This window comes from Agelaius tricolor, unplaced genomic scaffold (assembly GCF_023055355.1).
Source record: "Agelaius tricolor isolate 1412-34295 unplaced genomic scaffold, bAgeTri1.0.p SCAF_2, whole genome shotgun sequence".
Taxonomy (NCBI): Eukaryota; Metazoa; Chordata; class Aves; order Passeriformes; family Icteridae; genus Agelaius; species Agelaius tricolor.
The window spans coordinates 82,821,697-82,834,294 of NW_027269262.1; the positions used below are offsets into that span (position 1 = coordinate 82,821,697).

The window sequence follows — 12,598 nt, forward strand, 5'->3', positions numbered from 1 at the left end:
CCATGGAGAGGCGCTGGCGCTGCCCGGAGCTGGGGAGCCGGGGGAGCGAGCGGAGGCAGCGGCCGGGGGCGGCACAGCCGGGCGGCGGGCAGGTGAGGCGGGCGGGGGGCGGGGAGCGGCCGGGCGGGCCGGGGGCGGCAGCCCTGCCCAGGCGCTCTGTTGGCGGCGGCTGCCCCGGCGCGGGGCTCGCTCCGCCCGCAGCAGCCCCGGCCGAGGTGCGAGCGCGGGGCGGGAGGGGACGGGCTGGCCAGCGGCCCCTAGGGCTACTGTCGGGGCGCTGCCCGGAGCGGCCGCTGAAGCCGGCGTTCCGTGTTGTGCCGTGCCGGCGGGTTTCCCCTGCCCCGACCCAGCGGCTGGAGATGAGCGCTGAAGCGGAGGGGCCGTCGCGGGCGGATGGTGCCGGCGCGGACAGCACGAGGTGACGCCGCCTCAGGTACCGTGGCTCCTCCGGCAGCCTCGCGAGTGCGGGCGGCGCTGGGCTGTGCAGCACCGCCTGACCTCCGCCCAATTCCAGGCACCGCCCGAGGCAGCGGGGACGGCGCGGTGTCCCTGGGACGGTAGCCAGAGGCGACATTCCAAGCCTGGCGGGGCAGCCTTCTCTGCAGCCGTGTTGTGATTTTGATCCTGGAGAGTGTGGGCTGCTGCTGGCAGCTACAGGATGAAGTCGCCTCCCTGCTGCATGTCTCTTTCTTCCCAAGCATCCTTGGAGGAACCGGGGAGTAGCACATCTCTGGGTTCGCTGGAGTCCAGTGTTTTCTCTAGTGAGGAAGAGCAGGGGCCCCTGCTCCAGAAGGTCATTCCCTCTCTGGACTGCTTTACTATCAATGTAGGAGGCAGCCGCTTTGTGATGTCCCAGCAAACTTTGTCTTGCTACCCTGACACCCGTCTTGGCAAACTGGCAGTAGTGGTCTCTGCTGCCCGGGATGTGGCTTCTGGCCTCCTTGAGCTTTGTGATGATGCCAACCTTGTGGAAAATGAGTATTTCTTTGACCGGAGCTCACAGGCATTTCACTACATCCTGAATTACTACCAGACAGGGAGGCTGCATGTGATGGAGCAGCTGTGTGCACTCTCTTTCCTGCAAGAGATCCAGTACTGGGGTTTGGATGAGCTCAGCATTGATTCCTGCTGCAGAGACCGGTGAGTTGTGGGAAGATGAGGCTTCCTCATCTTGTGGATTGTGGGCTAGATGAGATCCACATCGACTTGCATTCAGAGACCCTCAGATGAGAGATCCAGCAGTGGGGATCGGTGAGGTAGCAGGAAAAGTTGTGTGAGTTGAGCCCCGAGTGCAGTGGATGGGTGTCAGAAATGGGAGATGTGTTGGGTGAGGTCACAGTTACCACTTGCTGTGGGAAAGGTTGCTGGTGAGGTCAAGTTAGTGAGACAGTAACAGGAACAGGGTCTGGGATGTCCTGTAGTGGCTTCAAACTGGCCCTCGAAGCTCAAAATGTTGTAAAGGACAATGCCAGAGATGAAAAGGGTTGTGAAAGGAGAGATGCCCCTTCAATCATTCAGTTTAAGGTTATCACAGAGGGATTAGATGTGGAGTCAGACACAGTGCTGGGAGGGTTTGGATCCTGCCCACCTGCACTTTAATTTTGAAGGATTTCCAAATCCAAGCTGGAGAGGCAGAAGGGGGGCTGGTCACCTGCCAGGCTGAGTGTGGGTGGCATGGCTCCAGGAGGAGCCATGAAAGGAAGCATCGCACGTGGATGTAGCAGCTTACAGGGAGGGGGCAGCAACAGCGGGAACATGGCTCGCTGGAGACAAATTATAACAGGCAGTTTAGGAACGAGGTGGGTTTTGACTGAACCACCCCCAGGATGTTTCTGTTAATTCTATTTGCAGTTAATTTCCCACCATATTCAATGTTACTGGTTTTGGTTTTTTAGTATTGAAGAAATGAATTTTCTAAAGAGTGTAACTGCTATTTAGTTATAGCAGTTATGTCAAAATTATTAGAAAGAAGTAATACCATCCCAAAAAGATATTAAAGGTATCCTACCCTAGTATGGTTTAGTTGTTCAGCTGAGAAGATTGGAGCCTAGTTTTCATACCTTTCTTCCTTTTCTAGTAGGTGTAACTGAATGCTCCTACTACTTTAGTGATACATAGAGCTACAGACCTTTTTGACATATGCAGGACTAACTGTGTTGAAGACAAAATTGTACAACACCTTTGTCTAAGGCTTGAACTTTGCAGCAGTCAAAAAGAAAGATATGAAAGAAAAAGATTTTTTTTAGTGTACTGTGAGTGTTTATAATTGACAAAATTCCACTTTAAATATACTCTTACTCTGACAAGACACTATATATATTTACAGTCTGTAAGTTTTACTCGGTACAAATGCTTGTGCACTTTGTGTGAGAGCCCATATATCTAAAGAAAGAAAGATACCTTGTCATCTTCATGTGTATTGATCAGAAGTTCACCCATGAACTGCGTGGCTTTTATTATGCCTTCAGTTTTACTATTGCAAATATGGACTAGTGTAATAAAAATGGCATACAATTAAACAAATTTAGAACTGTTTAAAAACAGAGGATCTGGTTGTGCCAGGATTGCTTCTAGGAACTCATGTCGGTCTTGCTGCAGATTCTACTGTGGTCAACATGATCCATATAAATAAATCACTATCAGTAAAATTATTCTGCATATAGATTGTGTCACTGATGTGAAAGGGGGTAATAGAAGTATATGAATCAGTGGAACCATGCTGCAGGGGCTCAACAATAAAAGCCATTTGCTTGATAATAGGGTTTTCTGAGCTCACATAAGGTAAATTTAATGTGTATTCTTCTGACTTGCATAGTGAATGATAAGACAAGTATCTGCCTATTTGTATTCAAAATCTCTTGGGGGGTGTTCCTGGGCAGGTACTTCAGGAGGAAGGAGCTGAGTGAAGCCTTAGACATCAAGAAAGATGCAGAAGAACTGGATGCCCAAGATGAAGAAGAGGACTTTTCTGGTAGCCTCTGTCCCAATGTCAGACAGAAACTTTGGGAACTTTTGGAAAAGCCTGGCTCCTCTGCAGCAGCCAGGACGTTTGGCACTTTGTCCATGGTTTTTGTTGTTGTGTCAATTGCCAACATGGCCTTGATTTCAGTAGAGCTCAGCTGGCTGGCCCCAGCACTGCTGGATGCCCTAGAGTACCTGTGCATTGCGTGGTTCACAGTGGAGTTTGTCCTGAGGTTCCTGTGTGCACGAGATCGGTGCCGCTTCCTAAGGAGTGTGGCAAACATCATAGACCTCCTTGCTATTTTGCCTTTCTACATCACCCTGCTGGTAGAGAGCCTGTGTGGTGGTGAGAGCTCCCAAGAACTGGAGAACGTGGGGCGCATTGTCCAAGTGCTGAGACTTCTCAGAGCCCTGCGGATGTTGAAGCTGGGAAGACATTCAACAGGTATATTTGGCCATGGCTGTGATACTTCTCAATTTCACTGCCTGCAATAGTTGTCCTGGGCACAGTCCTCCATTTTGTGTGTGCATTGCATTACACAATCTGTTAGCAGTAATGGCTTTTGAAGATCTTACTTTTGAATGTTGTAATTGAGTGATAAGGGCCTTCTCCAAAAAATTTTAGCTCTTCATAAAGCCTTGCATATTGTTTGCTTTGAACATTTACATAAACAGACCTCACTGTTGCATGCTGTAAATCATTCACCAGTCATTCATAGTGTGATAAATTTTAACACATATATATGTGTTGATTTTATTAGGGAAGAAGCAGAGATCATCAGCCCAGACTTTTTGTATGTTCCAAGGTCCACTAATGATAGCTGTCACAATTTTGTTTGTTTAAAATCGTGTGTAAAGAATTACGTCATGATTTTGTCCATGTCGTAGATCCTGAAAACAGCCACAGTGGAGAATGTTTCAGGGAAACCTTTGGAGGTGATGGGCTGAGGGCTCTCTGGCCCCATTGAACCCACTGGTACTCCAGTGGTTTGTGGAGCCCATCAGGGGCTGCTTAGGCAGGAGGACCTGGGTGCAGCGCAGAACAGCAGTGCCAGAGTTCACCAACTGGTCTGGGGCCCTTGGTGCCCTGGCACTCGTGACAGGTGAATGAACAGCAAGCAGGGGTGGGATGTAAGGTGAAATACCTTTCTGTGAACCATCTTGTTTGCTCTCTCTGGTGAAAGGAAGGCATAAAAGTTAACATTTTCCAGTGGGAATTTATCAGAGGAAGCTGGAAATTGTTGGAAAGTGTTGAATTTCCTCTTACATTTCCCCTGATTATATTACTTCTTTGTGGCATGTGCATGCCTGGCTACATAAAATAATAAAAACTGTCTTGGCATTTTCAAAATGATTTGATTATGTACCTACCTAAATCAGTGGAAAACATGGTGTTGAATTTTACAGGAGAAATGTTCAGCCAACACTAGCAACTTTGAAAAGCTAAATCCTAATAGTAAATCATTATCTCTGTCCTGCAATATTAGCTGTTCTGAAGATAGTGATGATCATTCTTGAAAAGCACCCAATGTGCCTTTTCAGAATTTCCAGCCATGAAGCAGGAATGGTTTGATGCCTGTCCATATTTTTGGAGAGCCCTCTCTGTGAACTGGACCAAATTCAGCAGGAGTTACAGTGTGCTCACAGCAGCATAATGTGTCTTATTTTTGTTACCACTTAAAGGTAGCAAACTTGCCTGCCAGTGGCAGGGAGTAGCTTTGATACTACTCATAATCATAAGCATAATCATAGTGGTTTGGGAAGTATCATAATCTTACTCTCTACACTAGATTATGCCTATACTGATGTATAACAGTCCCTTCGAAAGCAGATGAGAGAAAGTTTATAATGATTCAGTCTGGCAATGTGTTTTGCTTCATTACATGTTTTGCAGGGTTTGGTAGAGGTTTTTTGCAATGCTTTTACCCACTTTTGATGGTAGTTGTAATGTGAATGCAATCCTTTCTCACTGTGTTTTGAAAATAAGAAAAAGATTTTATCTCATCAGGACACTTTTGTGCTGACTAACAAAATGGTCATACAAAAGTATGTTGATTCAAGTTAAGTTTCCAATTTATTGCAATTTACTCTTAGAGAGTGAATGTGTTCATTCTGTTACTCAGTTTTGTGGCTCTATCAGCTTGAAATCAGATGTTTCAGATATTTGTATAACTGCTAACTTCAGGTAGACATACTTTCAAGGATGGTCTAAACACTTAGGTTTATATATTCTTAAATTAATTATTCAGTATTTGCCACAGTTTACATCACAATATTGAGTGATATTGAATTTAATAGTACCATGTCAGGTAAAAGTGAATTAATTACATAAAAATATAGTATTGTGATCTGGAGGTGTGCTGTCTTCTTTTTACTGGAAGTAAAATGCCGGTTTCAAGGTACAAGAAGCAACATGTGCCTCAATTTAAACCACTTGGAGCAGTGTTATCATCAGTGTGTTGCTTCTTTGGTAGGTTAGTTGCTGCCTACTTAGTTCCAGAATGCTAAATCCCATCTGTATGATTTAAATGTAGAAACTCACTGTTTTGATCTCCTGTCCAAAGAAGTGTGTTAATGTGCTTCTAAATACATCCTTTACCACAGCTCCTAATACAAGATGAGCCTCATACTTACCATGCATAGAGACCATTCTCCTTGCACATCCCTAGGCAGTAGTGATAAACCTCAGTGTTCAGGGCAGCTCTCGAAGCTCTCCTTGCTCTCTTGCCTTGGATCTGACAGGTGCCTCCCAGTGAAGCTTCACTCCAACTCCTACACTCTAAGACCTGACAGAGCTTCAGGCACTGCTCAGTTGTTTGGGGTGTCAAGATGAATACAAAAGCAGAAGATTTGTGTCTGAAGGCAGCAGCTTCTCTTTCACCAAGGAGGGGTGTTCACAGCCACAAGGAAGACATCTCTGTGGTACTTTGTGGAGCCATAGCAAAGCTGGGATCGCAACAGCAGCCTGGCAGGAATGAGTGAGGCAAAAAAACATCAGTTCTTTTCTTCACTTTCAAGAAATAGCAACTTAACCCTTTCTGTGGGACAAGAACAAGAATGAAAATAAGAAATGAAAAAAGTCATCTCTACCCCTTTGGAAGCTGAAGCCAGCTCACTTGAGGGCTGTGATCTTAAAAACACTCAGGCTAGACTGGTGTGAGTGTGCAGCTACTTATGCTAAGTACTGTACTTCATCAAGGAACCACTGGGAAATCAGTTGTACCTCTGTCCATAAAATGTGTAGCTAGAGGGCAAGACTACTCCTCCGATATAGCAAAATGTATTTTAGTAACTTCAAGAATACAAGAGAACCGAAGCTGCATTTGTCATGTTCTCAGATGCTCCTCAGCTCTTGCCTTGCCCCAGGACCATGTTTTCAGGGACCTGCTGGTCTCCTCTGGGAAGCACATACGGAGGGACTGCTTGAGGAGAAGTAGGGTACGAGCATCTTACTTGCAAAGGCAATGAGCATGTCTTTGAGAGAAGACCATAGCATATTTAAGGCTGTTGTGCCTCTAGAGTCAGGTAAAGTTGAAACTTCAACACTTTTTGTGTTAAAACTTTACGGTTGTTTAAGCGCTGTGTAAACTGAAGCTTCTGATTATCAGCTTGTATTGCCAAGTCACTTTGGACAAAAAAGAAATAGAACTTGACCTGCATGGCAGAAATGCTTCCTCTTCCTCTTACCAGAGCTGGGGCTGCTTGCCAGCCTCACACCAGCTCTGTTAAAGCACCTTAGCACCTTCCCAGCATGAGTAACCAAGCTGTCACAGTTCCTGGCAAGGAGTTCTCATGAGAAGCTGTAAGACTTGCTGAGGTGACTGTGCTGGAACAGCCTTAGTTTGGCCATGTGCCAGGACTCAGAGACATTTTTAAAAGGTACAAAGTAATGTAGTAGTATACTTTATACATGTCATTACACCAACTGATTCCCTTTAGAATGAGTTGTGGAGTCCAGTGACTTCTCTGATTCATAGATTTGCCTAGTAATGTTTCCTGACTTCATCTAAAGGCATGAAGAATTATATCTTAATTTTAGATGAGTATACTAGAACTAAGAATAATAAAAAGAAAAAAATCAGACCCTGAACAGTTAGAGTAACTAACTATAGGAAAAATTAGAATGTCATCATTGTGATACAAAGATTTAAGAGTTACTCTTCTGCCTTGTTCAGTAGGAAGTTTTACGGGGCAAGGGTTCATAGGGTTCCTTGGAAATGAGAATTTGATCTGAGTTCTTGCAATTATCTCACAGCGCTTTTGCTCTGCTGATATTAGTGTTACCAAAATATGAAGGCAGTCATATTTACAGAGAAAAGATTGCACTGATATATCTTATTCCCTTTGTGTTAAAGATTTAATATATATCATTGTAATAAACATTCTACAGATCATAGTTATAGTAATATAAGATCTCAGTATGGGTAAGTTCTTTACTGGAGTTTGTAGCAGATAGCATTGGAAGAAAACTCCAACATTGCCTCCAAACTCTACTGTGTACTTCCAGTGTTTGCCGTACATAAAACTTCTAAAATCCAATAAACCTGCGGGGAAAAAGAAAGAGCCAAAAGCAAGAAATGTTAACATCTTGTTGTTTGAGACTGTCAAACAATCAAATTGCCTATAACACTAACGAGCACATGAAGTCTGCAAGCAGAGGCAGAGCCTCAGTAAGCTGTTTTGCAAACACTAGTTTAGTGAGAAATATACCTATGAAGGGTAATTCATAAGCACTATGTTTTTCTCATTTATTAGAGAAAGCATTTTTAAAGAACAGCATTAAAACCTAATCCAAAGTAATTCAAAAGATAATGTCAGTCTCCTATGTGTCTCAGCTGAATTGGAACCCTGTTATCTTCCTTCTTTCTTTATGTGTGCAATATTTATCCATTGCACTATTTTTGGATTTACTTTCCTGCTCGCTTTTGTGGGGCTGTCTAGCCTTGAAGCAGTGGCTCTAACAGGAATATAGGGGGTTATGGAGAGTGGTCCCAAGCTCCCTGTGCAGCTCATGGACAAAAGGACTGATGCAGAACATAGTCAATTAACAGGATTCATGCTTACATTGAGAGGATATGCTTTGCTGCTTGCTTTGCTAGCTTGAGTTTGGCACAAGTGCAGCTGTTACTGGAAAACCTTTTAGTTTTGATGTCTACAGTGCAAGGTAGCTTGGGTGGAAGGAAGAAGGGTCAAAGAGAGTCTGTGACAATTATAAAAGGATTGAAAACAGTCCTCAAAGAAAAAGTTATTGAGTGAACTGAACTGGGCTCTAAGTACTCACACAGCAACACAAATTCGGTAACTAAGGGCTCCTAGGTCCAAGAGAAAAATATAGCAGTGGCTGGAAAACAGAGGCTTGGCACATTTAGTCTCAAAATATAAAGCAGGTGTTTTTAGTGTGTTTTTAAGGAGTTTCGAGTGGTGCTAGATCTTCTCTCACAGCCAATTAATAAATCAAGATAGTTTAGTTTATCTAAATTATATGTGTACATAGTTCAGGTGATGAGTAATAATTCCTATGGTCTGTATTAAGAAACTACAAATGATGTCAAGTGTTCAGTCTAATGCTGTGATCTATTTCTGTAAATCACTTTTTCTCAGCTTCTGCTTAGAACAGCACCTCTTTTTAGCCTACCAGGGTCATTAGACCAGCAGAGAGATGTGGTGGTCAGAGGCCATTATGAGTATGGTGACCATGAAGTAAAAGTGTTTTCAATTCCTGGTGAAGTGAGGAAAGAGGTCAATAAAACCTCTCACATGGATTTCCAGCAGGCAGGACTTGGCCTGTTCAGGACACTGGTTCAGAGAGTCCCTTGGGAAACAGGCCTTAAAACAGAGGGCTCCAGAATGGCTGGACATACTTTTAGAAAGAAGTCTTGAAGGCTCAGGAGCAGGCAGTGCCTATGTGCCTTAAGGCAAGCCAAGGAGGAAGAAGAGCAGCCTGGATGAACAGGGAGTTTCTGCCAGAATTCAGAGAAGAGAGTTTATGACTTTTGGAAGAAGGAGAGGAACTTGGGAAGAGTACAGGGATTTCATTAGGTCATGTAGAGAGAAAATCAGAAAAGCAAAAGCTCAGCTAGAACTCAATCTGGCCACCAGTGTGAAAGGTAGTAAAAAGTGGGTTTATAAATACATTACCAGCAAAAAGAGGGCCAAGGAAAATCTCTGTCCTTTATTGGTTGTGGAGGGGGGGTAACATTATCACCAAGGCTGAGGAGAAGGCTGGGGTACTTAATATCTTCCTTGCCTCATTGTTTAACAGAGAGAGTGGATATCCTCATGGCAGCCACCCCCCTGAGCTGGAAGACTGGGATGGGAAGCAGAATAGACCCCTGCAATCCAAGAGGATGTAGTTTGTCACCTGCTGTGCCACTTAGACACTCAGAGGTCTCTGGGGCCACATGGGATTCATCCTAGGGTGATGAGGGAGCCAGCAGGAAAGCTTGTCACCATGCTGGCCATCATTTATGCCTTCATTAACCAGGGAAGTCCTAGGTAGCTGGAAGCTAGCAAATGTAATGCCCACCAACAAGAAGGGTCAGAAGGAGAATCCAGGGAACTACAGCCCTCATCTTGGTGCTGGGGAAGATTATGGAGCAGATTATCTTGAATGTGATCACATGGCATGTACAGGACAACCAGAAGATCAGGCCCAGCTCTGAGCTTAGGAAAGGACAATTCAGCCAAGGCTTGATCATCCTGATCTTTTATGACTACATTGCCTGCCTAGTGGATGAAGGAAAGGTTATGAATGTTGTCTACCTGGATAGCAATAAAATCTTTGACACTGTCTCCCACAGCATTCTACTGGAGAAACTGGAGGCCCTGAACTGGAGGCCCTGAACAGATGCACTCTTTTCTGGGGTAAAAACTGGCTGGAGGACTTGCCCCAGGGAGTGTTAGTGTAAGGTGCCACATCCAGTTGGGGGCCAGTGACTAGTGGAGTCCCCAAGGCTCAGTACTGAGACCAGTCCTGTGTAATATCTTTATTGATGATCTGAATGAGGGAATCAGGTCAGTTTGTAGACAACACTAAGTTGGGTGGAGGAGTTGATCTGCTGGAGGATATAGGAGGGTTCTGCAAAAGGATTTGGACAGGCTGGATAGATGGGCTGAGACCAACAGTATGATGTTCATTAAAGCCGAGCGCTGGGTTCTGCACTTGCATCACAACAACCCCTGTTGCAGTGCAACAGGCTGAGGGAAGAATGGCTGAAAAGGATCTGGGTGTGATGAGCCAGCTGTGCCCAAGGGACTGCAAAGGCCCAGGTAATCATGGCCTGGGTACTGTGGCCAAATGGACTAGGGAACTATTTATCACCTAGTACTCAGCACTGGGAAGCCTCAAATCCTGTATCCAGTTCTGGACCCCTCACTACAAGAAAGACATGGAGGTGCTGGAGCATGTCCAGAGAAGGGCAATGAAACTGGTGAGGATCGAGAGAGTAAATCATATGAGGAGTGGCTGAGGGAACTGGGGTTATTCAGCCTGGAGAAAAGGAGGCTCAGGGGGAACCTTTTTGCTCTCTACCTCCTACCTGAAAGGAGGGTGTAGCCAGGTGGGATCAGCCTCTCCTCTCAGGCATCAAGCAACAAGAAAAGAGAAAACAGCCTCAGGCTGTACTGGGGAGGTTCAGGTTGGACATCAAGAAGAATTTCTTCATGGAAAGGGTGGTTAAGCTTTGAAATGGGCTGCCCAGGGAGGTGATAGAGTCACAGTCCTGGAAGTGTTGAAACAACTGGATGTGTCACTTAGTGCTATGTTTTACTTGACAAGCTGGTGTTGAGTTAAAGGTTGGATTCGATGTCCTTGGAGGTCTTCTCTAATCTTACTGAATCTGTGATTGTCAAGACATGTTCACCCGCATTCAAAGAAAATATAAAGCAGTCAGCCTTCAAGTAAGAAATTTTTTGCAAAGATATAATGACAGCTACATGAATCAACCTACTGACAGCGTTTCTTATCTTTCAGGCTTGCGGTCCCTTGGGATGACTATTGCTCAGTGCTATGAGGAGGTTGGCCTTCTGCTTCTTTTCCTCTCTGTAGGAATCTCTATATTTTCCACTGTGGAGTACTTTGTTGAACAAGGTGTGCCAGGCACAACTTTCACAAGTGTACCTGGTGCTTGGTGGTGGGCAACAACTTCCATGACAACAGTTGGTTATGGTGACATTAGACCAGACACTACCATTGGTAAGGTAGTAGCCTTTATGTGTATACTGTCGGGAATACTGGTTTTGGCTTTGCCAATAGCTATAATAAATGACCGTTTTTCTGCTTGTTATTTTACTCTGAAGATAAAAGAAGCTGCTCTTCGGCAGCGTGAAGCTTTAAAGAAACTCATGAAGAACTCGTCCAGCGATTCAAATATCAATGTTAACTTGCGAGACATATACGCACGCAGTGTCATGGACATGTTGCGGTTAAAAAGCAGAGAGAGAGCAAGTACAAGGAGCAGTGGCGCAGATGAATTTTGGTTTTGACTTTGGATGTGATGATTTTTGGTTTTGGCTTTGAAGTTATTTAACTTTGTGTAGCACATAGACTACTTCAGAAATTTAGTATTAAGTATCTCTTTTTTTATTATTTGCCACACAGTATATTTGCTTTTCCAGGTGGAGTTTTACTTACTTGGACAGACTGAAATATCTATTGTATACAAAAGGCAGAATTCATAACATGGAATCTCTCAAGGAACTCTGAAACCTGCTTTCAGGACTGGATCGTGCTAGGTGAGGTAGGAAATAATGGATCCATGAAAGTAAAACAATGATGCAAGCATTTGTCTAATGTAAATCCCTACTAATGTATCATAATAAAGTCTTGGTGAAAATTGCTACAGTGTTTTGAATTTTAAACATCTAGTTTTTGTATTTGCACTTGAAGAATAAAATTCAAAGTCATTAAGGAAAACTGAAAAGGGAAGTCTAAGAAAGTGAAATATTGATTAAATTTAGGATGACATACCTATAACTAGCTTAATCTTGATCCCCTTTCTTATCTCCATCTTCTACCCTATTTGTATGAAAAAAAGGCATTCTGGGGTAGCATGAGGGTTGGGGGGAGGGAGGAGGGGGTGGGTTTGGAATTTGCAGAGAAGCAAAGGGCTACCAGATACATAATGGATATTAGGAGATAGGTGGAAGTATCAAGGAGATGCGAGATCTATAGCAAAGTATGAAACAGTCATTAAATAAGTGCCATAATAGAGAACAACATCTGTAGTTGCTTCAGAAGTTGCAGGAGCTAGTACAGCCTTTGCAATACAGAAATAATTTACAAACATAGTTTAAACTATGTCTTCTCTATGTGTTTTGATTCCCGTAACTTATTTTTGTAGTTAAGCGGTTTTTGTGCTCAAGTCACCACTGGATAACAGGAAAAGCAGAAATTGTAAAAGATAACAAGCTAGTGATTTCTCTGTCTCCCATTAAAATTGTAGGTATTCCAAGTGAACCAGACTTTTTAAAAGTTAGTTATCTTCACTGATACATTATTAGAAAAATGCTTCATTAAAATATTTTGTTTCAAAGGAAAAATGAGCACTTTTTGGACTGAATGCTTAATTTATGTAGTCATCGAGGTAAAAACCTAAAATAATCAAAGGTATTTTTGGTCTAATTTCCCACCACCCAC

At 43.8% G+C, this 12,598-nt stretch overlaps 1 protein-coding gene across 3 annotated transcripts; it reads left to right on the plus strand.

Annotated features, from left to right (window-relative positions):
• The first annotated feature begins 658 nt into the window (after window positions 1-658).
• On the plus strand, window positions 659-11,798 carry KCNV1 (potassium voltage-gated channel modifier subfamily V member 1). 3 transcript variants are annotated; one of them, XM_071421708.1, is made up of 4 exons: window positions 659-1,140; window positions 2,880-3,406; window positions 10,934-11,160; window positions 11,260-11,798. In XM_071421708.1, exons 1-4 carry the CDS (start codon window positions 659-661, stop codon window positions 11,443-11,445), a joined length of 1,422 nt encoding a protein of 473 aa, XP_071277809.1. In that variant the 3' UTR covers window positions 11,446-11,798. The 3 variants fall into 3 exon arrangements, with proteins under 3 accessions (XP_071277809.1, XP_071277810.1, XP_071277808.1); XM_071421709.1 differs by having other exon boundaries at window positions 10,934-11,155; window positions 11,260-11,430; XM_071421707.1 differs by having other exon boundaries at window positions 10,934-11,798.
• The last annotated feature ends 800 nt before the right edge of the window (window positions 11,799-12,598 follow it).

Coding starts and splice junctions, on each gene's coding strand:
- KCNV1 (XM_071421707.1), top strand. CDS start 659: ATGAAGTCGCCTCCCTGCTGCATGTCTCTTTCTTCCCAAGCATCCTTG. Junction 1,141..2,879: donor GATTCCTGCTGCAGAGACCG/GTGAGTTGTGGG, acceptor GTTCCTGGGCAG/GTACTTCAGGAGGAAGGAGC. Junction 3,407..10,933: donor GCTGGGAAGACATTCAACAG/GTATATTTGGCC, acceptor CTTATCTTTCAG/GCTTGCGGTCCCTTGGGATG.